The sequence below is a fragment of the Ursus americanus genome, chromosome 12, assembly GCF_024610735.1.
Source record: "Ursus americanus isolate L20-20 chromosome 12, mUrsAme1.1.p, whole genome shotgun sequence".
In the NCBI taxonomy this organism is placed as follows: Eukaryota; Metazoa; Chordata; class Mammalia; order Carnivora; family Ursidae; genus Ursus; species Ursus americanus.
The window spans coordinates 69,150,216-69,174,158 of record NC_142138.1 but is presented as its reverse complement, the minus strand read 5'-3'; the positions used below and the strand labels follow the sequence as shown (position 1 = coordinate 69,174,158).

Sequence of the window (23,943 nt, the reverse complement as noted above, 5' to 3'; positions counted from 1 at the left end):
GGAGTCTGCTTCCCCCCCCACCTTTGCCCCTCCCCTGGCTCCTGTGCTCTCTCTCTCAAATAAATAAATAAAATCTTTAAAAATAAATAAATAAATCTCAGGAAGTCTGTTAAAAACCTTAGAAAGTTTTAAAGCACAAATCTAAAAAGGACTACAGATCCTAAATAAATTTAATATTTACATTTAACCAAGGCTGCAATAAGGGGTTCTACAGGAAGCTATATAGTTGTTAGCAAACCTTTATTGAGACCTTTAATATCGAGACCTTTTAACTTTCTTAAGTAATCAAAGACAAAACATAGAAGCTTTGGTTTTTTGGGCTGGTAGAGAAAGAAAAGAGAAAAAAACTTTGTTTACATTTTCTTATCAAGAGCAGACCAACAATCCAAGAAAACTTCATCTTTTTGACAGAGAGAAAAGAATTTCAATCGTATACCACTGTACTTTTAAAAATCCATTCATTTCAAGCTTAGTCCTGACCATACATAAAACTCTTTCCCAAGGGAGAAAAGGTTATATAAGAGGATTTCTGGTTGAATGACGATTGTAAGCTTTTTGAGACGAGCCTCACGCTACACATCGTTGCCATCATAGAAATCATCATCCGGGTACAGGTGGGAGAGGAAGGGAGGCCGCGATCAACAGTATGGCCGGACGCTGTCAGGAATAACCTCGTGGCAGAGGCTCCATACTTCATACCATCTGTCCGTCCACCAGCTGAGCTGGGACAGCGGTAGTGTGTCCGTTGCCTAAGTGAAGAAACTGAGGCTCGGGTTAGGCAAACTGCCTGATGCCATATGTGACATGTAGTGGTGAAGGTGGGAATAAAACTTGGATTGGTCTGGCTCCGAAATCTCTACCCCTTCCACAACAATAAAAACTCAGAAGAGAGAGACAAAGGAGGGCCTTCACAGAACTGTAAAAATGGACCCAGTCACCAGATTACGAGGTTATTCAGAGGCCAATGTATAACCTTGGGTTTTCTTTCTCATCTCACTCTGACAGCTTCCTGCACTGATGCTTTTTGATAAATATATGGCTTCCTTTTTATTCTAGAAAACACTCATTCTCCGGGCGCCTGGGTGGCACAGCGGTTAAGCGTCTGCCTTCGGCTCAGGGCGTGATCCCAGCGTTCTGGGATCGAGCCCCACATCAGGCTCCTCTGCTATGAGCCTGCTTCTTCCTCTCCCACTCCCCCTGCTTGTGTTCCCTCTCTCGCTGGCTGTCTCTATCTCTGTCAAATAAATAAATAAAATCTTAAAAAAAAAAAAAAGAAAACACTCATTCTCAATGACTAAAGACGCATACTTAAGCAAACTGAGGATTATATAGTCATCACGAAGTGATGGACTGGAAGGACTGCTGTATTGAAGCTAGTTCTTCCTGTAAAGGCAGTAGGATTATAAAATCCAAAGACAAGATGGACTGTTTGCTGCTCAAGCAAGCATATCTAAAGCACTTAGAAATTTGAAGCAATATTTTGCGTTACTTTAAGAAATGCTACATGGAATTATTAGCTGGTTGCAAGAAAACATCATGTAAAATGACAATATTAGAAATAAAAAAGGGGCATGGATAAAAGTAAAAAAAAAAAAATTATTTCCTGGAGATCTCCCTTTACAAACCATCTACAACTCTCCTTTTCATTCAGATTTTATCCTAAGCCTTTTGTCTCTAAACAACCGCTTCATTTTAGGATAAAATTACCTTCTTTTTCCCTCAGTAAAATGTATTTCCATTCCTTATATCTTTCTCACATATTTCCCATTTTCCCACATACAGAGTTGTTGATTTTACAGTCCTAATTACATTTAGCAGAATTTTAACTCTTAGAAATCTTAGTCTCCAGTGAAAATTAAGTGGTAACCAACTGTGAACTGTCTGTTACACCAAAATTCTTTAGATCTGAAATCCATCAATACATTTCATAATTTCTAAAAACATGTTTTTCCACAGTACAGTCTTTCAATAAAACAAAGCACGTTTACCAAGAGACCCAGTTAGCCTCAGTTTCTTTGTGATAAGAAGCCAAAGCACGTAAACCTATGTTCAGTAATCAATGCTTTAGTATTTTACCTTATTTGGAAAAGATTTAGATATCCAATGAATTCAATGCAATTTGTCGTCTAACTTCGCAACATTCAAAATTTCAGGTGGAAAGATTTTGAAAGCTATCTTAACAATTACCCACGAGAACTTCATGAGACAAAATTAACTGTCGTTCTAACCCACCTTTTGGGGACAAATTGCGACAGAAATAACACGAGCTTATTTGACCATTAGCAATCATTGGTAGAATAAAAATTTTATATTTAATGCTGATAACTCTAGAGACGTGGCTACCTTAATTAAACTAACAAAGTTACATTAGCTTAAATACTGAATGTGTTGCACACGAGTCAACCTAAAATTCAGTCAATTTGTTTAAAAAGTCGCTGTGACTTTTCACTTTTTTCAACTTGAAATTGCCTGTCAATTTTTAGCTGGGGCACCTGTGGGGAAATCTGAAATGGGCACCAGGGAGCGGTGCTCTGCACTCCTGGATAACAAGGGTGGGAGGATCCGGAGGCGATGGCGGCGCTGGAGCCGCCGCGGAGGCTACAGGGGTCAGTTACGTCAGCCGTGCCCCTGAGCCGCAGAGGTGGGAGGAGGGGAGGGGGAGACAGAGGAGGTGAGGTGTGGCCGTCCAGGCTGAAGGCGGATGAAAGCCCAGGAAGCAGAGGAAGAGGACTCAGGGTCCCGGAGTTCAACAGCTCAGACACATGGACAGACACACGTTTTCTCTCCACCAATAAAAAGTGAAAATAGGCAGTCCATGTTGGGTCGGAGAAGACAGGGAACTTCTTCGAAACAAAAGGAGTTTTGGCAGCTGATTGGGAATAGTCCTCAAGGTCCCCATCGCGAGGTAGACTAACCACAGACAATCGGCTCCAATTATCATAGCCATTAACCCAGAAGTGAATGAGGGAGAAAGCCTCCCCCCCCCCCCACACACAACAAGGGTCAGGCAACACTCACCCAGAGGTCTCAAGATATATTTCTACACACAAAAGAAGAAGCAAACAAACAGGAGACAAGTAACTCAGGAAAAAGAGGGGGGCATGTACATAATCTTGGCAACAACCTGTTTACAAGAGAGACAAAGGGGAGCACATGGAGAACAGGACAGAACACAGTCAAATGGCGGATTAACGGAAGTAGGAGGGCCCAAAGCAGCTGAGCTGATGGTGGATTGATGGAGAGAGGGTGAGGAGAGAGATGTCCTCAGGCCCTCTAAAGGTGTATGGAATAGATCAGGATTTTGGTATGGGGCCATAAAGGCCTGACCTTATGGGATTTCAGTCCAACTTCCCTGACACCTACAAAAAAGGTCTAATTGATAAATGGTATTGAAGTTTAAGGACCCATAAATGGGCCATTTTTCATCATTCTCCAGAGAATACTGAGGCCAGGCATTCTCATAGAAGAAGATAAGGTGCTTCTTTCAATCCTGTTGTCCAAATTGACTCCAGGGTGTTAGGAGACAGCCCATAGGGGAATCCTTTGGTATTCAGGAAGTTGAACCCATTGTCAATTCCTACAAAATGTATGAAGAAAATGAAGAAAATACATTAACTAGGAGTCCTACCAAAATCTCCCTCGGCTTCCAAATGGTGTCCTGTCAGGAATATTGCCGAAGATTCCTGGTGTTCAGAGTGGGGAGAGAAGTCCCTCTTTCTTGACCGTTCTGACACCTTTGTACTACCTGAGAAGGGATGTCACCCTCCCTTTGCTTCCCCATTGCAGACTACAGTGGGTACTAGTGAATGGACTGAAACAATGCAAAGATTGGGGCTGCCTCTTTCCATTTTAGGGGAGCCAATATATTTGACAACCAGTAGTGCCCTTTGTAAGCCTTTAGATCTAGCATTTATGGATGGGGTAGAGGCCCTGGCCTTTGTTATGAAGGGTCAAGTATTTTTTAAAAACATTTTAAAATTTAAATTCAACTAATTGGGATGCCTGGGTGGCTCAGTTGATTAAGCGTCTGCCTTCGGCTCAGGTCATAATCCCAGGACCCAGGGATCAAGTCCTGCATTGGGCTCCTTGCTCAGCAGGGAGCTTGCTTCTCCCTCTGCCTGCCACTCCCCCTGCTTGTGCTCTCTCTCTCTCTGACAAATAAATATATAAAATCTTGAAAAAAGTAAATTCAATTAATTAACATATAATGTATTACTTTTTTTAAGAGGTACAGGCCTGTGATTCATCCGTTTTTTTTTTTTTTATTTGACAGAGATAGAGACAGCCAGCGAGAGAGGGAACACAGCAGGGGGAGTGGGAGAGGAAGAAGCAGGCTCCCAGCAGAGGAGGCTGATGTGGGGCTCAATCCCAGAACGCCGGGATCACGCCCTGAGCTGAAGGCAGACGCCCAACGACTGTGCCACCCAGGCGCCCCCATCAGTCTTATACAATACCAAGGGACAGCTATTTTATATCATATTAAGCGTCATATAGCTAAGCTAGAAGGTAGAATAAAAATTTTATATTTAATGCTGATAACTCTAGAGACGTGGCTACCTTAATTAAACTAACAAAGTTACATTAGCTTAAATACTGAATGTGTTGCACAAGAGTCTGAGAGCAGGACTTAGAACAGCCCATGCATAAGGACAAAATAATAGATATGAAAAAACGAAAGTATGGAACCCCTATCTAATCTGGGCAACTTTCATTTTCTTTCTTTCTTCTTTTTTTTTAAAGTAGGCTCCTTGCCCAGTGTGGGGCTTGAACTCACAACCTTGAAATCAAGAGCCACATGCTCTACGAAATGAGCCAGCCAGGTGCCCCCAGGCAACTTCGTTGAGAGCTTTAGCCATGATCCAGTCCCATGGGAGCAGTCCTCTGTTGGGTGAGTGCTCCAACTAGGTAATAGCTCTGACCAGTCCCTTTTGGGAAGCACATAGTCAGATATATCTTGGATTTCATGCTCGTCAAGGGATCACGCCTGGTTATTTAGGGGGAAACCTTACATGGGAGTCTTGAGATTGGCAGCTGTCCTAAAGACACATGTGGCCACCCCGTGCCTGACAAGAATATATGCATTAAAAGAACAGGAAAAATAAGAGAGTCTGATTTCTGAGCCCAATGCCTTTAGGGCCCAGGTAATAGTGTCCAGCCAGGCAGCAAGAGTCCATCCCTCCCTGTAGTGTAGCCATATGCAAGAGGTCCCGTCCTGAGCACTTGATCAAGACACATTCCAAAGGGTCATACTATCCAGGACATCTCTGAAAAAGAACAGGTAAGAAACAAACACTGGGGGTAAAGAAGATTTACTAAGTTATATTGACACTCTTGGATTCACTCCATTGTCCCCATATGGGCCACCAAAAATGTGGGGTCATTAAGCGATAGTCAAGAAAGAATTCTTGAGATGTTGTACGTGCAACTTGGTAAGTTTATTTAAGTAGCACAGAGATAGGACCTATGGGCAGAAAGAGCTGCACTTTTGCTGTATGAAGCTGTTGGTTATGTGCTTAGCGCTCAACAGGGAGGGGACGTGCAGGGAGTTATTAGATCATAAATGTCTTCTTCGAATTTTACATTAACGAGATTTCTCTGGTGGTTATCGTTCATTTCCATATTAACTATCAGTGAGATTTACAGGCAGTTATGAGACCCCTTAAGAATGTAGCAACCATCACATATTTAATCCTTACTGAAACTATGCAGGCTATAGGTAAGCCTTCCGGGCTAAAGGTGAACAGTTTTCTGCCTCTATCCCTCATCAAAAGGACGGACAGGCAGACCAGTTAGCTGCAACTGACTGTTGAAGCGAGAATTGCGGAGAATCTGAATTTAAAGTCGAGTGGAAATAGCAAAGACAGTTTTGTGGGGTTTACTTCAGATGGGGGCTGCTTATAACAAGAATTCTCTCCTCCCCCTCTGCTATTTTCTAACTTAGAGGTTGCGTTACAATATTAAGCCTGATTCCCTTTCCCTCGGGTTTTGTTTCCCAGATGGCGAAGGGTCAAGCATCATTCGTGCTCAGTGCTCTGCACCACAATCTCCTCTGGTTTCCAAACAGCTCTCTTCAAAGCCTCTTCCGTGCTTGGGTTTTTGGTCCGGGAATGGGGGAAGGAAGCAGAGGTAACTGAGTGGGCCAGAAGTCTCTGGCTATAATGAAAGCGTCGTCACCAGCGGTTAAATGCGGCAGTTGGTAAGACCACAGCGCACCCAACGAATCCCGGATCTGCCCGCCTCCTGTAGCGGCGCCTGGAGGGGCGGGGCTGAGGCGGGGCTTGGGGACGGAGCCGCTGCCTGGACCTGCGGAGAGGGGCGGGGCTGGGGGAGGAGTTTTAGCCTCGGCCCGAGGAGTACCCTCTCCTACTGACTGGGCTGGAGCTGGAGGCGGGTTTGTTTGGGAGGGCGAGGTTTGAGACCGTGCCCAAGTCGCAGCGAAAGACTGCAGGTTTTTTGCTTCTGCAACGTCAGAGTAGGGCAGGGCCAGGGGCGGAGTTTTAAGCCCAGTTCTCGGGTTCTCGTATCTGATTGAACCCAGCGGGTCCCGGGGCGGGTCCCGGGGCGGGTCCCACTTTGCTTTTGACAGCTCTCCCTCGCATAGCCGCAGCCGAGTCCCCTGGGTTCGGGAACCGTAGCCCCGCTCTCCGCGCGTCCCCGTCCCCCCGTGGCCCCGGCCCCGGCCATGAAGCGCTTCTTCTCCTGCTCCAGCTCACAGGTGGCGGTAGGTGCCAAAATGTCTGGGAGGATGGGGCTGGGGTCCAAGCCCCGCGGTGACAGAAGTCCTGAGTCCCGTCTTCATGCACCACCGCCTTTTCTCTTTATGGGTCTTTCCAACGCTTCCACTCACGCAGTGCAGCCTGCCTGCCCTGCCTTCCTCAAGGCCCTGTCCCCTAGCCTCTGACTTGCCTTCCTAACCTTTGCCTTCCCCAAGTTCCTTTCCCTTGGCCCTTTCTTGTCCTCCTAGCATGTACACCCCCAACTTCTGAGATGTTTCCTGCAGCCCCTGCCCCTTCTTGAGGGCCCTACTTCTGCTGTCTCCCAGTTCTGAACACCACCCAGTGTCTGTCCTGTCCCCAGCCCCTGCTCAGCCTCAAGTTCCGCTCTATCTCCCAAGTCCTGCCCCACGGCCCTGTTTTCAGCCCTCCCATAGGGCTCACCATCCTGCGCCCCCACAGGGCTCTATCCTTGCTGTTTCCTCTCTGCCCAAGAAACTCCCAGGCCAGTGCCTTCCCTAGCCCTATTTCATAGTCTTCTCTGTCCCTGCCCTTGTCTCACTCCATGTCCTTTACACTCCTGATCTCTCATCAGCACCACTGACTCTCTGACAGCATTCCAAACGTCTTTCCAATTGGTGCTCCCACACCAGCAGCCTCCTTCGGTTCCCCCCTATCAACCTCTGCCCCTCTCTTCCCAGTGGTTGTCCCATACCACTTTTCCCCCTCTTGCCCCGACCTCCTTCTGCCTGCTCTCTGTGGGTTAATCTTCGCAGTCCGCCATCCTGACAGGCCCTGGCAGAGGAGGCCTAGTTGTCTGGATGTTCCCCAAGGAACTGGGTAAGTTGCCTGCAGAATCCACCCCGGCCAGCTCACTGCAGTGTCTGGTTATTAGACTGGTTCTTGGGCCAGCCAAGGCTTTCTGCCTGCTTCTCCCCAGAATCTTCCTTCATTCTAAACGCTCACGCAGTTTCTTAGGACTTGTACTCTCAGTTCCCTGGACTGAGTCAGGGAAAGGTGACGGTAGGAGAAGAGGATAGAGTGGATGCACTTGGAGTTCCTGGAAGAAGTCACTCTACTCCCCACGTTCTCTCAGAACCCAACACAAGGCCGACTACAGAAGGTGGGGCACAGAGACAGTGTAGCGGTCTCTTCCCTGCAGATCTCTTATAGAGAGACCTCCTCTCTGGGGATGGCATTTTCTGTGGAGACTGGGATTCTGGCTCATTTAGAAGTGAGGTAGCCAAGGACCTGTGGGAATATTACGTAGCCTAACCCGACTTACTGGTGTCATTCATAAGCAAACATGAGAAATGCTCAGCTCACACTCTTCAAGGGCAGGCTGCACAAGCTTGGAAGTGAGCGAGATATGAGGCAAGAGTAGGAACTCTGTTGAGGCCTGTCCTTGTCCCACTTGCGATTGCTTCTTTCCGTAGTCTCCACACACATAGATCAACCAATCAAAATGCATTTACTGGATGACTAGGATAGGTACCAGAAACTGAGGCAACTCAGACTCTGTCTTAACTGATAATGATTTTTGTATTCACATGGATTCTTCTGCAGTGACTGAAAGTCCTCCACATTGCCCTTGCCTTTCAGGTCTGTGGAGTCTGCCTGCCCTTAGGAATGGGGAGATTATTTCATTTTTCCTGATTCTCCAATCCTTGGTCTCCAGTCTTTCCAAAGTTCTGGAGTGAACAACGGACTGAATGTTGGAATTTGGAAATATCCCTCCCTCTCTTCTTCACCCCAGCTCTACAGAGTTTTGGTCATAAAGAATTTCCACCCATTCTAAACTCTCTTTAGTGTAACAAGCTTATAGGAAGTAAGTGGGGGTGGATTTAGGACTATCTAGCTAGAAAGAAAACTGTTTTCTCAGTCAGGATGGGATCGCAAAGAGCTTAAAAATAGGCCAGTGTCAGTTGCAAATTGTTTCCTCCTGAAACTTCCTCACCCTAATGATAAATTCCTCCACTCCCTGGGTGGCTAACCACTCTGAACCCGTTTGTCAGAGAAATAGTGTGACAGCCTTCCCGGCCACTCCCAAAGCCTGGCTTCCCAGTCATGCCAGAGGATTGCCCCTGCCTGTCTCTACTCCTACCCCTGGGTCCAGGGCCAGAGCCCTGCATCCTTCGATTGAGATCAGGACTGACAAGTCAGTGATCATTTTCAAATTAATCTAAGTTCTCCAGAATATAGGAAGCTAAACACACACACACACACACACACACACAGCTCTTATGATCTCATTTTATTTTAGTCAAAAAGAGGATGCCTTTGAGGGTGTCTTACATATTAACTTACTCTGCCTATGTAGGAAGTGGACCAGAAAATAGCTTTACGCAGTTGGTGCAGAATCAGCTTAGAATGTCAATCGCATTAAAAAAAAATTTTTTTTGAGAGTCACCTCCTGGTTCCTCTAGGGCAGCCTTTCCTTTTCCGTTCACCTGTCCTCCAACCGTAGCCGCTCTTTCTCTCTCTACTGTTGGTGTGTTCCCTCCCAATAGGATGCTTATAGGCACACGGCCAGAGATAAGGAGAGGCTGCAGTCACTTCTACAAAAGCCCCCTAATCTTGGCTCCAGAAGTACAAAGCTTATCCTGCTTTTGAGTCTGCTGATTAATGTGGAGATTGCTCCCCTGAGGCTGTGATGGTAATCCGGTGCCTCTTTTCCAAGGTGTTTGGGATGAGCAATGGATGGATCTCGAATTTGGAAGCATCCCTCTTTCTTCTTCACCCTAGCTCTGCAGAGGTTTGGCCATGAGGGATTTCCACCTATTCTAAATTCTTCTTATTATAACAAGAGTATAGGAAATAAATCAGGTGGATTTAGAGCTGTCTAGCTGGAAAGAAAAGTGTCTACATTGCTAAGAAGCACCTTTACGGTCTCTACAGCCTGGCTGTTACACATTGGCTGATACGGGCAAGATCCCTTCCTCTCACTCCCCTATATGGAGAATTCTGAACCCAGAATTGCTGGCACACCCAAAATGTGCTCAGCAAACCTATAGGAAGGAAGAGGATTGGGACTAGCATTTATCGCGAACTGACTGTGTGACAGACAGTGCTAGGTGCTTTGTGGCGTGTTGTATCATTAGGAAACTGAGAAGTTGTTACATGCTGAAATTCACAAGGATAGAAAGTGTTAGAATCAGGATTTTAATCAGAGAACTTTAGATTGAGGTCGGCTGATGGCAGCGTCCTGTGGTGGAGGCATAATTATAGCTTCCTGCTTTTTCTGAGGGTAACTGGTCCCCAAGGGACATTGGATAACATGTTCCTATATCCCAGAGTCTGTTCAGTATGTGGAGCAGTCGTCTGGCTTATTTTGTCCTTGGAGAGTTAACCTGTTTGGAGACTCTTCTCTGCGCAGGAGGAGCGTCTGAGGGTGGGTGGCTTTGGCCTGGGGCAGTCTTAGACTGTTCACCTGGTAATAAGTAAACCTTCTTCCAGAGCTCTGTAGTACTGTGTGTGGTCTGGTGGTGAGAACCGGGACTGGGCGTCAGGTGGCCTGGGTTCTAATCTCAATTTTGCCCCGATTTTGTGGTGTGACCCTGGACAGTTATGCAACCTCAGTGTGCTTCAGTTTCTTCTGCTCTCAAATAGATCCAAGAGTATCAGCCCTGACTCCTTTCCGGGAATGTCGAGAGGCTAACTGAAACAGCACTGGAAGCGGCTGTGAAATTGCAAGTGCTTAGAATCCATCTGGTCCGAGATCACTTTATGGCTGGGGCATTTCCAACCTTCCCTGTTTGTGCTACAGAATTTGCCCTGGCTAGGTAAACAGTATTTGAAAAGTAGTTATTTGACTTCTGTAGACCCTATTTTTTCCCACCTCCTCCCAAAGCCTCTTTCTTGTTGAGGTTACACCTCATAAAATGTGATGTGCCATCACCAATCCTTCACCACTTCCTGTTTGGTTATAAGAATACCATACACTCGTACGGCTTTTTCCAGTTTACGAAGGGAGTTTATGTACCTTATATGAGGTTAGCTCCTTTAATGCTCACAACGTGACGAGGTAGCTATTATCTCCCACCTGTTAGAGATGAGGACACAGAGGTGTTCAATCCCTGACCCTGGGTCACACAGCTGAGAAAGTAGCTGACCCAGGCCCTGAACTCAGGTCTGCTGAAAACTATTCATCCAGGACCCTTCTCACCATCCTACAGACTTTTGGATCCCTTCTTCCTTTCCCTTCCCCTCTCTGGATCCAACCAGGCCATTCTGTACTTTCAGCCCTGGGTGTTTTGACGCAGCTCTCTTTCACGCCCTGCGATAGCTCAATTATTGTAATTACCCCACCACCCGAAAAAGTCAAGCTGGAATGATAGAACAATGCATGCCCAGGTGTGGCTGTTGCCTGGGACAGCTGCTCCCTGCAAGGGAAAAAAGGAGGGACGGCAGGGGAGGGAGAAGCAGGGGAGCTGCCTTCGGCTGCCTCCGCAGGCCTAGCTAGGGACCTGTCTTTGCCCTTAGGTGGTTGTGTCTTGGAAGGGGAAGAGCAACCAGCTAAAGGGCGTAAAGGGCACAGAAACGAGATGGAAAAACAGAAACTCTGCTTCCCCTCCCAGTTTTGGGGCCCAAAGCCAAAAGGCAGAGATCATACTGCTGGGTATTTGGACTCCTAGCTATAATGTAAAGCTAGGTGCCTTGATTTCACATAAATCTGAGGACAAGAAGCGGAGCAGCCTGGGGAGGTGAGAGGTCATGTGAGCCCAATCGGGAGTGGTCAGTGTGGTTCAGTTTGCTCCAGCAAGACCTAGAGAGCAAACGGCAAAGGAGTCGTGGCTAGGATAGCTCTGAGCTCTTGCAACTAACAACAATAATCACATGATGATTTAAAAAAAAAAAAGGGACATCTAAAATACTATGCATTCAGTACTAGGACATGATTTTTTTTTTTAAAGATTTTATTTATTTGACAGAGAGACAGCCAGCGAGAGGAAACACAAGCAGGGGAAGTGGGAGAGGAAGAAGCAGGCTCCCAGCGGAGGAGCCTGATGTGGGGCTCCATCCCAGAATGCCGGGATCACACCCTGGGCCGAAGGCAGACTTAACGACTGCGCCACCCAGGCACCCCTAAGACATGATTTTTAATCTGGGAGTCCAAGCACCTTTTGGTCCAGGGCTGGCAATAACCAGCAGTAGTTTCTCAGTGGCATAAGGATGTCCCTTTTCCCTTGCTGGGCATCCTAACCATCTCCTTCCTCCCTTTTTCTACCCCAACCCCACCCTTTATGTTCACACAACCTGGGGCCCTGGACCAGGTGGAGAGATGGAACCGCCGTGATCAGAAGCTGCTGGAGGCGGTGCAGCGGGGGGATGTGGGACGCGTGGCTGCCCTGGCCTCGAGGAAGTCTGCCCGACCCACCAAGCTGAACTCCAATGGCCAATCCCCGTAAGTGAGCTCCCCCAAGACGCTCCTTGATATGAGGTTCCCTTTGAAAGCCTTAAATGCTGATATGAAGTAGGACCAGGGAACGACTACCACCCCAGAGCCCCTTTTGTCTTAATCAGCAAGTGTATCCGTCAGTGTTTGCTGCATATCGGGTGCTGCACACAGTGGGGGAAGAGATATCGTCTCCAAGTCCGATGGGTCTCACAGCCCAGATTGACAAAACTGGCCAAAAAAAGGGGAGGGGGCATAAAGCCCATGAAACAAACAGAAAACGGGTGCAGTCATCCAATAGAGCGTTTCTTTTTTGCACTAGTAGGAGGGTGTGTAGCTTGGGAAATTAGGAACAAAGTGGTAGTGGCCATGAGTGTCACATGGCTAGACAGAGTGATTAGGATGAGAGGGGTCTTATCCCTTGTCCCTTCCAATGTCCAGCCCTCTGCTCTGCTCTGGCTGCCTCCTTCTATGACAGTCTAGTCTGTTAAGAGTCACGTGGTGAGAGCAGCAGGTAGTTACGTGTTCCCTGGAAACCCCTACCATAGTCTAGCTTGCTTGAGATCTGTAGCTCTTATTTCTGTCTTTGCTTCCAGCCTCCTCTGGCTTTGTGACCTCAGAAAGTCAGGCTAGGGGAACTTCCCTGTCTGTTTTTGGGATTGCCTTGGGGTGAATGAGCATATCAGGCAGTGCTTATGAAGATTCTCATATCCCTCATCCCCCGGTGCCCTCATCCTTCTGCCCCTTGGCCTTGATTCTGGCAGGTTCCATCTGGCAGCCTCCAAAGGCCTGACAGAATGTCTAACTATACTGCTTGTGAACGGGGCTGACATCAACAGCAAGAATGAAGATGGTGAGTTAGACCGACCGTGTACTGGGCTACACGGCGAGCCTCTCCCTTTATAGGAGCAGTGGTGGGGGCCAACTCCTGGAGGTTCCAACTGTAGTCCCCCACTTCCCTGCTCATCAGTTCCGGCCAGCACCCTTCCAGGGCTCCCCTCCCTGCAAGCTGGCTTTACCCCAGCCCCACTCCCACCTCCACCGCAAGTACCAGGCACTCGGTGAACAGGAATTTCTGGCCCCGTGGGGCCAAGAGCTTCTCTCTCTAATCTCCCCCTGATTATCTGTGCGTCTCTTGCCTTCCCTCCCTGTGAGTCATTGGCATGCATGGGGCCACCCACCTTCCATCTCCCCCTCTTTCTCTTTCCAGGAAGCACTGCCCTGCACCTGGCCACCATCTCCTGCCAGCCACAATGTGTCAAAGTCCTGCTGCAGGTAAGAGCAACCTCTTGATACTGCTTTTGTGAAGGGAAGAGGTGGTCCTAGAATCCTCTAACTTTGGTCAAATGGACTGCACTCATCCCCAGTAAGAGAGCTGGTAATCCTGTACTCATTAATTCACAAACATTTATGTAACACCTACTATGTGCGGATATGGCGCTTAAGGCGACCCTTGAGGGCAGGTCATACAGCAGAGTTCCTGGGGAATGCCAGCCAGCCATCCGTATGCCATTGGCAGAGCCCCTGCACAGATGAAGTGCTGAGCGGCTGGGCAGGGGGAGGGACAGAGGTGTTCAAATTCATCCAAACCTCCACTGTCTGCTTTTAAGGAGCTTACAGCATAGGAGCACGAAGAGAAATATTTATGTGCGATGACACACAGACAATCTATAAACCGGTCTCCGAAAGTACAAAAAGCACAGTTCAACAGGCCACTGGGCAAATGGCTGTTCTGCTTTTGTTTTTCCTGGACCTTTCCAAGTTCCCCAATTCCAATCCTAAAGTACCACGCATGGACTCAGGGGTCACTTGCCCTAACATGCTTATTTGTCTAAAATCTGATTTTTCTTAGGCCCTAGGTTTAAGAACTGGGGCTGAAATTCAAGGCTATCCTCTGCAAGGAGTGGACTGGGCTTGCCTAGTAGTTGGCCAGAGCCATGGTCGTCCTTCGCCTCCCCGTAGTACTAGGGAAGTGGGTGAGCCAGCAGGGGGGTATGTGATAAGGACGGTACCGCCATGCCCCATGCGGCTTCCCTTTGTGGCTGTTTGCAGCACGGTGCCAATGAAGATGCTGTGGATGCAGAAAATCGTAGTCCGTTGCACTGGGCAGGTGTGTGCCAGGGGACCGGTGGGAAACCGGGCTGCAGGGACCATGGGGCGGAAAGGGAGGGGAGGACGACATTTGGAAAGCAGGGCAGGGCTGACCGCTGCCATGGTTGGAGGGAATGGTGGGTCATAGCCTGACTAGGTGTCCTTCCTGCTTTTCCTCAACCCGATCATCCCTCAACCCTCCCAGCCTCCTCTGGCTGTGCCTCCAGTGTGCTCCTGCTGTGTGACCATGAAGCCTTTCTGGACGTCCTAGATAATGTGAGTATCAGCTGGGCAGTGCCCCACACTGGGAGGCTGCTGCTGTCTCTGAACTTGACTGGCTAAGCGCCGTGACAGGGTGAGGGTGTTGGGGGGTTGTGCGCACCTCCTCTTCGTTCTCCGCCTGCTCCTCCTCCTTTTCCTCCTGGAGAGGTTAGGCCCTATCTTCTGGAGAGCTTCGAACCTTTCAGAAAGCAGCATTTAGCCCCCGGAGCTGGGCTTTTTTTCTGGAGAGGTGTCGGAAGAGGGCAGCTGGTAGAATTGTCAAGCCCCTGGCTCCCCCTGGCTCCTCGTGAACTCTCTTCCCACAATCTGTGCAGGATGGACGGACACCCCTGATGATTGCATCGCTGGGTGGTCATGCAGCTATCTGCTCACAGCTACTGCAGAGAGGGGCCCGAGTTAATGTCACAGACAAGGACGACAAGTGAGCCTTCCCCATCTCCCCCGCCCAAATCCAGACATTGGCCACTCTAGAAGGGAGCCACTGGGCCAACGTGTCTGTGTGTGTGCGCACGTGTGTGTATGTGTGTGTGTGCATGTGTGTGTGTGTTTTGAGGAAGAAAGAGTGGTCTCTGTTTTCTTGGGAACCTCCTTCCTTCTGAGCAGTTGTTTGGAAGAGCTGCCTGCTGCTTTGCACTTTTCCTCTGGGGAGTTGAGAGAGTTTTCCTTCAACATTCCTCTTCAGCGGCCTCCACCACCATCTTCCCGGCATAGATGACTCTGGAAGTAGAATCAATACTTCTGGATCCATTAGTTCAAGTTACTGGTTTTCAAACTCTCTTCTAAGCAATGGAATCCTTTTTCCAATGAAGAATTTATGCAGAACCCCGATATATAAAAGATGAAAATAGAGCCCTTCTCATTGGCCCCCGGCCTTCTGAGGCTGCAACCCCAAGGCAGGGCTGAGAAGCTCTGGTCTGGTCTCATGCTTTGTCGTTGGCTGGTGTTGGTCTGTGGTTCTCCTTGCCACATGGAGTGAGATCTGACTCCATGAGTGGAATTTCTGGAAGCAGGACTCCTGGATTTCCCAGGGAAAGCCTATGCCCAGATTTGTCCCAACCCACAGATCGGCTCTGATCCTGGCCTGTGAGAAAGGCAGCGCCGAGGTGGCCGAGCTGCTCCTGAGCCACGGAGCGGATGCAGGGGCGGCGGACAGCCTGGGGCACGACGCTCTGCATTACGCTCGGGGCACACAAGACAAGGTGCTGTGCCGGCTGCTGCGGCAGGCTCTGGACCGGCGGGGGCAGCGGGCAGGTAAAGCTGAGTCCCTTTCGTAACTTCAAAATTCTCCTCGATAGCCTTAGCGTCACAGAAGCTTCTTAGAATGCCACTTATCCCCATAGAAATAATCCCTCTGACAAATAATTGTCACTTTAGTTGAGAATTTAACTTATTGCTGCGACTGTGAAGTGGCCCCAAATTCCCCAAAGCATGGTCACAGAATTTCTTAATGCAGCCTTGTCTCCCTCGGAAGGCAACTCTAGCTCGTACTACCGTTAGCATTTATGAGTTGTGATTGTATATCTATTTGTGTGGTTTGCTGGCCGCTCTCCAGCTCCCCTACTAGACTGGAAACCCCTCAGATGACGAGCCACTGCTGTTTTGCTCACCCCTGAGGTCCTGGTGCCTATCAGTGCCTGGCACAGTGTCCAATAAATAAGTGAGCAAACAAAATGAGCAACCTGGCCCATCTCTGGGGTAGGGGAGCCAAGGATGCTAGATACTTGGGGACCCATTCAGCAGGGGTGGCTCCCAGCACCACGAAGACATCTGGGGGAAGGGTCATCACATTGGGGGACTGTTCCTCTCAGAAGAAGTCTGAAGATAAAGTGTGGGCTAGAAGAGGACCTGTCTCCACTCTCGTTTTCCCCATGCTTTTTCATACAGGTCAGGGGCTTGTTCAACATCCAGATCTTGCCTCCCAGGTAAGACCATTTTGCTTCTGACCCACCCCAGGCTGTCCCACTGGGGTCTCCCCCAGGTAGTGATCTTTGGGGAATTAAGTAGTCTAAGAGAAGAAAGGCCCTCCTGGGGCTAGGCTAGTTGCCTGCCTTTGGTTCACAATTCCTTTTTCTTTGTAGGCCTCTCCATCTGAGCCTCAGGTGGGTTCTCCACCTAAGAACCCATGGAGAGCAGAGCCCGAGGAGGAGCAGGAGGAAGAGGAAGAGGAAGACCCATGCTCAGATGAGTGGAGGTGGAAGTATGAGGAGGAGCAGAGGAAGGTTTCTCAGCTGGAGCAGGAGCTGGTGCGAAGGACCGAAGAGGCGAAGGCTCAAGCTGCAGCCTACCTGGGCCTGGAGAACCAGATTCGAGAGCAGGTGCAGGAGCTGGGGCTCCTCCTATCTCCAGAGCCTGGAGCTCCAGGAGGGCAGGGCTCTGGTCTCCGGCCCGGAGGAGACGGCATGGAGCAGGGCTGTCCCTTGGGCCTGCTGGCCGAGCGCATTCAAGAGCTAAGGAAGCAGCAGCAGACAGCAGCCGCAGCCGCAGCCAACGCAGTATTAGCTTCCAAGAAGTCTGCGGATTCAGCCTCGGGGGAGATTCAGCATGAAGCCCATGGAAGGGTCCAACCAGAAGAACGAGGGCCACCCCAGAGCCCAAGGTGTGAAACCATTGGGAAAGCCACAGGACAGCAGCTGAGCACCAACGGGGGACAGGCCCTTGGCCCTGAACACACAGACAAGCCACATGCTGGTCCGAAAGAGAGGCCCCAGGCCCCAGGCGCTGAACCGACAGGCACAGTGGCTGAACCTGCCGGCCCCGCAGCCATGAATCAGCTCCTGCTACAACTGAGGGAGGAGCTGGCTGCGGTGTGGCGAGAGAAGGATGCTGCCCGGGGGGCTCTGTCCAGACCGGTCCTGGAGGGGGCTCTGGGGACACCCCGGGCGGAGGCTGCAGCTGCGGCCTGGGAGAAGATGGAGGCCAGGCTGGAGCAGGTGCTGGTGAGGCTGGATCGGGCAAAGGCAGGATTACAGGGGAAACCTCAGGCCCCTGCCCAGGAGCCCAGAGAGGGAGCCCCAAAGGCAGGCCCAGCGACCATCACCAAAGAGCATGAAGGAAGGGAGAAGAGGGCTCCTGGGGCTCGGGGAGAGCCTCTGGGGGCGCCTGGAGGGGAACGGACGCCCGCAGGAGGTCCGGCAAAGGGACAGCTGGAGAAGGAGGTAGCGGCACTGAGACTGAGCAATAGTAACTTGCTGGAGGAGCTGGGGGAGCTGGGGCAGGAGAGGCAGCGCTTGCAGGGGGAGCTGCAGTCCCTGAGCCAGCGGCTACAGCGGGATTTCGTTCCCAAGCCAGAGGCGCAGGTCCAGCTGCAGCAGCTGCGGCAGAGCGTGGGGCTGCTGACGGATGAACTGGCCACGGAGAAGGAGGCCACCGAGAAGTTGCGCAGGCGCCTGGCCTCGCAGAGCAGTGGCCTCCGAGGGCTGTGGGACTACCTGCCTCCAGACCTGGTGGGCAAGGGGAGCGCAGGGCGCACGGCGGAGCCCGTGGAGGAGCTGCAGGCCTGCATCAGCACCCTGGTGGAGCAGCACCGCGAGACCCAGAAGGCGCTGGCTCGCCTGGAGGAGGAAAACCAGCAGCTGCGGGGGCCCCCCGCCCCCCGCGGGGAGCCGGGCATCTTGTCGAAGGCCCCAGCACCCCCCCAGGTGGCCGCTCTGGAGCAAGACCTGGGGAAGCTGGAGGAGGAGCTGCGGGCCGTCCAGGCCACGATGAGCGGGAAGAGCCAGGAGATCGGGAAGCTGAAGCAGCTGCTCTACCAGGCCACCGAGGAAGTGGCCGAGCTGCGGGCTCGGGAGGCCGCCAGCCTGCGACAGCACGAGAAGACTCGGGGCTCGCTGGTGGCCCAGGCCCAGGCTTGGGGCCAGGAGCTGAAGGCTCTGCTGGAGAAGTACAACACAGCGTGCCGGGAGATGGGGCGGCTGCGCGAGGCCGTGGCGGAGGAGCGCCGCCGGAGCGGGGACCTGGCGGCGCGCGCGGCCGAGCAGGAGCGCCAGGCGGGCGAGATGCGCGCGCGCTCGCAGCAGTTCGAGAGGACAGCCGAGCAGTTCAAAGACAAGGTGGAGCATCTCATTGGGGCGTGCCGGGACAAGGAGGCCAAGGTGAGCAGGCCAGGCAGCCAGCGGGGAAAGTGTCCGTGCATTTACGGGGTTGCTAACCCGAATCTATCTTTGTGTAGTCTGATTAATACCTTTACCAGAACAGCAATCATTTGCAAGAGCCACTGTGTTCTCCCGGGTCTCAGGGATTTGGGGTTGAGATTGGAGGTTAGGCTAAGGTATAAACAGAAGACAGAAGGGGGCTTAAGTATTAAAATCTGGGGTTCAGGGTTCAGAAGCAGTGCGGTCAGAGCTAGCTAGCTAGCTACTGCCCTGGAGTACTACGGTTTATTAGCAAGTTCACTTAAAAAGTAGATTAGCCCAGGAAGAGGCGGGATAGTGTGGTGGGTTGCTAGGGTTTTGCTAGGGTTCTGGGGAGGTAACTCCGGGTGGATGGGGTTAGACAAGTAGACCAGCCTGTGGCTCCTCTTCTCCCCTCCACTCCAATCAGAGCGAGTTCTACAGATTTCCATTGGCAAAGAGAACACCAAGGCAATAAAAACATTTGAAAACCACTGTGTTAGAAATCTCAGTTTCCCAATGATGGCTCCAGAAGTCAGTGTAAAGTCTTCGCATTTCTAGGAGATGTGTTTTAGGAATCCTAAAAAATCCATTTACAAGTGAATTTAGTAATTTTAGAACTACTTATGAAACGAGTGAAATCAGATGTCTTATTAAAAGTTGTGTACATGGTCAAATGTAGAATGATTTACAAATATAGGGAGAATATGTTTTGCGTAACAGAGGGCAGACAAATAGAAGGACTGAGGTACGGAATAGCAATCACGGTGGGGTGCGGCTAATTAAAGAAAGGAGGAATTTTGTGCTGGTGTTGAAGGAAAAGATAATGTAGACAAAAGGGCAAAAGAAAATGTGTAGTCTGACATTGTGTGGATTTGAAATTCAGTTTCAAAACTTACTGCTTGATCTTGGGTGAGTTCTCTGAAGCCTCCCAGCCTCATCTAAGCCTCAGTTTTCTTATTTATAATATGGGGATAACGACAGGGTTGTCAGGAAGATTACATTAACAAGACAATATATTTAAAATACTCAAAATGATTTTTGGTAAATGGTAGGCACTCCATAAATAAAAGTTAGCTATTTTTATAATTCCTACTGCCACCATTCCTATTACTGCTGGTTATCATTGACCAAGTTTGTGCCTCAGCCTCACAAACCACAAAAACCAGACTCATCTCTACTCCTCAGTGGTCAGCAGCCACAACTAGGTCGGGATCCAGGGCAGACTGAAGAGCATGAACCATGAATTCAAAGAGGTTTTGGTTCAAATCATTATTTCATTACTTATTAGCTGTATGATTTTGACAAGTTACCTAACTCAGTCTCCTTATCTGTAAAACATGTATGCTAATACTTCCTCAGAGAAGCATTGTTCTTCTCAGAACAGAAGAAGAGCTGTACTTAGTATTAATTGAGACGATGTGTGTACAAGTTTCCGGCATATATTATACACCCACTAAAAGGAAGCTGACCTTGACCCTGGGTGATATTGGTGTGGGAAATTACCTGGGTCTCATTGGTTCCCTTTCTTTCCTTGTGGCGTCAGATCAAGGAATTGTTGAAGAAGATGGAGCAGCTGTCGGAGGAGGTCTTAGCAGTTCGGGGAGAAAATGCTCGCCTTGCCCTGCAGCTGCAGGTATGTTCTGGCCTTCAGGGAAATAGACACTGCTAGAGAGGAGGGAGGCCGATGGAAGTGATGTATGTGTGGGAAAGATTCTGGGAACTGGAGAGGCCTGGCCAGGCAGTGGTCCAGGCTGGGCCAGTGGTGGGCCAAGGGAGCCCTACCTGGCATAGCTGACCATTTCATTCTTCTTCTTTTTTTTTTTTTTAATTTTTATTTAAAGCTAATTTAATTAACATATAGCGTATTATTAGTTTCAGGAGTAGAATTTAGTGATTCATCAGTTGCATGTAACACCCAGTACTCATTACATCACATGCCCTCCTTAATGCCCATCACTCAGTTTCCCCATCCCCCCACCCTCCTCCCCTCCAGCAGCCCTGTTTGTTTCCACTGGTTAAGAGTCTCTTATGTTGGGGCGCCTGGGTGGCAGAGCGGTTAAGCGTCTGCCTTCAATTCAGGGCGTGATCCCGGCGTTGTGGGATCGAGCCCCACATCAGGCTCTTCTGCTATGAGCCTGCTTCCTCCTCTCCCACTCCCCCTGCTTGTGTTCCCTCTCTCGCTGGCTGTCTCTATCTCTGTCAAATAAATAAATAAAATCTTAAAAAAAAAAAAGTCTCTTATGTTTTGCCTCCCTCTCTGTTTTTATCTTATTTTTCCTTCCCTTCCCCTATGTTCATCTGTTTTCATTATTAAAACCCACAGATGAGTGAAATCATAGTATTTGTCTTTCTGAGTGACTTACTTTGATTAGTATAATACCCTCTAGCTCCATCCACATCATCGCAAATGGCAAGATTTCATTCTTTTTAATGGCTAAGTAATATTCCATTTTATATAGCTGCACCACATCTTTACCCATTCATCTGTTGATGGACAGACATCTGGGCTTTTGCAGTTTGGCTATTGTGGACATTGCTGCTATAAACACTGTGGTGCAGGTGCCCCATCGAATCAGTATGTTTGTTTGTATCCTTTGGATAAGTACCTAGCAGTGTGATTGCTAGATCCTCGGGTAGTTCTATTTTTAACATCTTGAGGAACCTCCGTACTGTTTTCCAGAGTGGCTGCACCAGTTTGCATTCCCACCAACAGCTGCCCACTTCATTCTATTGTTCCTCATGCTGGGGGGTTGTGTGTCAGGGTGGGTGTACTGGGGTGGGCACATGATCTCTCACTGATGCTCACTCCCAGGATTCCCAGAAGAACCACGAAGAGATCATCTCCACCTATAGGAACCATCTGCTGAATGCTGCTCAGGTGAGCATGGGAGGCGGCAGAGACAGCGCGCTGGGCGGGGGGGGGGGGTGTTGCATTTGGGATCCCTCCTCTTACTTGTATATACCTGTCATTTCTTGGAAAGCTGGACTTTAGATGTCCCAGTGCCAGGTCTCTGGATCTCATTCCACAGATCAAGAGAGGTTATGCATGAATGTGAGGGGGGAGAGGTGTTTGCCGCTCTTTGTCAATATCCTGGTCCACTGGAAGGCCTTTTCCTGTCCCTGATGCCCTTTCTCAGTTTCGTCCTGAGCCAAATGATCCCTCACCAAGGAAGAAGAGATGGGGGCTTGCTCCTTTATTAGGAAGAGTGATAACTACAAAGAATCGAACACTTGTTGTGTATCAGGGGCTCTGCTTCATATTCATTGTTTTTTAACCCTCACAGCAGTCCTGGCAACTAGACATCATTATCCTCCTTGTAGAGTCTAGGAGACAGGTGTAGAAAAGTCACACACTGTAAACCAGGGCACAGAGGAAATAGCGTTCCACTAAACCGCAGAACATTCCCTCGCCCGTCTCTCCTCATTTCCTGCTCTTCATCGCCCTTTCTTTCCTTCCTGCCACTTACAGGGCTACATGGAACAAGATGTGTACAGTATCTTGCTGCGTATCCTCAGCATCCAGGAGGAGTGAGGCAGCTGGGTCCCGAGGGATGTGCGATTTCTCTGTGGTGAGCTGTGAGTCAGGGTGATGAGGGAAGGAGCCTGCAGAAAGGATTTGGGAAAAGAGGCTTAGGGATGGGACTTGGAATCTCCTTTTGCCCTATATGGTGGTGGCGGACCCTGGGGAGCCCTGTGGGGCATGGAGCATTTGAAGTGAGGTTGGTTGAGAAGACACAATCTGGGGAATCCCTGGGTAGAGGCAGAACCAGAGAGCAGGTAGACTGAAGGGGGCCGACGTGGGGCGATGGGGACTGAAAAGACTTGGTGAGTGGCTCTCTGAAGGCCCAGGCTAGAGACAGCCACAGTGGCAGAGTGGCAAGGAGTTGTTTGCTAGGGTGGGACTCTATGAACCCCAGACTGTCTCCTTCACTCACACACCATTCATTCAGAGGGTAGTCACCCCAGACTCTTCTTGCTGCCCCTGTGCACATGACCATCTTCTCCAGTCCAGGCAGATGACATCCCCTTTCGGATCTTGGCGTGGGTGGGAGGAGACCGAGGAGATGGAAGTGTGTACATTTCACCCTTGAATTTCTTCTTTCAGGGAGTAAGAGCGTCCTCCAGGCTGTGGGGAGCGCGGGGCAGGTGGCGGGGATCAGTGGGTGGGGTTTCACCTGACATTGTGGACCCCAGACCTGAGAACCTGAAGCCTGGAATCAGCACGGATGAGACCAGAGGAGGTGAACATGGAGGCCAGCTCTATGGAAAATAAAGCAGGAGGCAGTGTGGTGTTGGGTGTCATGGTTTTCTCTGCTTAAAGGGGAGTGAGGGAAGGAATCTTTTTCATTCTCATTCCTTCTTGGTCACAAATGGCCCCGAAAGTCAGCAGCTCACAATACACCTTCTAATGGGCCAAGACCCACGTTTGAAAAACAGCCCTCTGCGAAAATGGAGATTGACACTCTTTCTCAAATCTGTCTCTAAACTTTTTTTATCTTGTGATTCCTGCGTCCACTATCTTTTTTAAGGAGAAACTGAGAGATCTGGATTTCCTTCAAGCTGTACAATCTAAAATATTTGATCGCGTGTCAAACATGCACCTAGATCTGAGGCACAAGGGTTCACATGGTCCGTTTTCTTTGCCCAGGTACAAAGAGGGGTGACAAGTCTGATTCCTGGGAAAGGGAGGAAGGGATACTCAGAGCTGGCTTCTTCCCTCCAGTTCTGTTAGACTGAAAAAAATATATCTCTCTTGGCCACTTCCCATGGGTCTCCTCCCCTTCCTGTCCCTGTCCCTCCACCAGCCAGACTGCTAGGTGAGAGAGAAGCAGTGAATTCCTCCCCAATCTGGACTGCGGTTTGGATCCCTCCCCATTCCTTCTCCCAGCCCACCCCCTGCTGGGTTGTGCTGGGTTGGAGGCTATGGTTTGGCAGTAAGGAGCCGGACAGGGTTGAGAGGAGAGTGGGGTGGGGCTTCCAGGGAAGACAGGGGGCACCCCAGGGCTGCAGGGGGAGGTTGGCCCAGAAGAGAGCAGCTGTGTACATCACGTCCTAGAGAAGATGAGGGTCAGCTTTCGGATTTGTGTGGACGGGCCCAGGACTGCTTTAAGGCAGGAAGAATGGAGCCTGGAGGGGTTGATAGGGAAAGAGAGGGTACAGCTGCCGGAGGAAAGGCATCAGAAGATCCGAGTCATTTCCATGAAGGGGAACAGAACCTCTCTTTTCCTTCTTGCTCTTCGAGTTACCAAAGAATATAAAAGGTCTGTTACAATCTTTATTACTTATGAAGTGTGAGGTGGGAAGAATGAAAAAAACTGTTGAGAGAGAGGGGTCCACACAGGGGGAGATT

At 49.7% G+C, this 23,943-nt stretch overlaps 1 protein-coding gene across 1 annotated transcript; it reads left to right on the top strand.

Annotated features, from left to right (window-relative positions):
• The first annotated feature begins 6,566 nt into the window (after window positions 1-6,566).
• ANKRD35 (ankyrin repeat domain 35) lies at window positions 6,567-22,883 on the top strand. The gene is made up of 14 exons (XM_045776230.2): window positions 6,567-6,721; window positions 11,987-12,117; window positions 12,873-12,961; window positions 13,319-13,383; window positions 14,161-14,218; window positions 14,405-14,475; window positions 14,796-14,902; window positions 15,545-15,732; window positions 16,366-16,403; window positions 16,560-18,572; window positions 20,137-20,226; window positions 21,406-21,471; window positions 22,063-22,162; window positions 22,699-22,883. Exons 1-13 carry the CDS (start codon window positions 6,683-6,685, stop codon window positions 22,123-22,125), a joined length of 3,018 nt encoding a protein of 1,005 aa, XP_045632186.2. The 5' UTR covers window positions 6,567-6,682; the 3' UTR covers window positions 22,126-22,162; window positions 22,699-22,883.
• The last annotated feature ends 1,060 nt before the right edge of the window (window positions 22,884-23,943 follow it).

Bases quoted from the DNA above. Each gene is read 5' to 3' on its own strand.
- ANKRD35 (XM_045776230.2), top strand. From the start codon at position 6,683: ATGAAGCGCTTCTTCTCCTGCTCCAGCTCACAGGTGGCG. The intron at 14,219-14,404 runs GTGTGTGCCAGG...CAACCCTCCCAG, and splicing joins TAGTCCGTTGCACTGGGCAG to CCTCCTCTGGCTGTGCCTCC. The intron at 20,227-21,405 runs GTATGTTCTGGC...GCTCACTCCCAG, and splicing joins GCCTTGCCCTGCAGCTGCAG to GATTCCCAGAAGAACCACGA.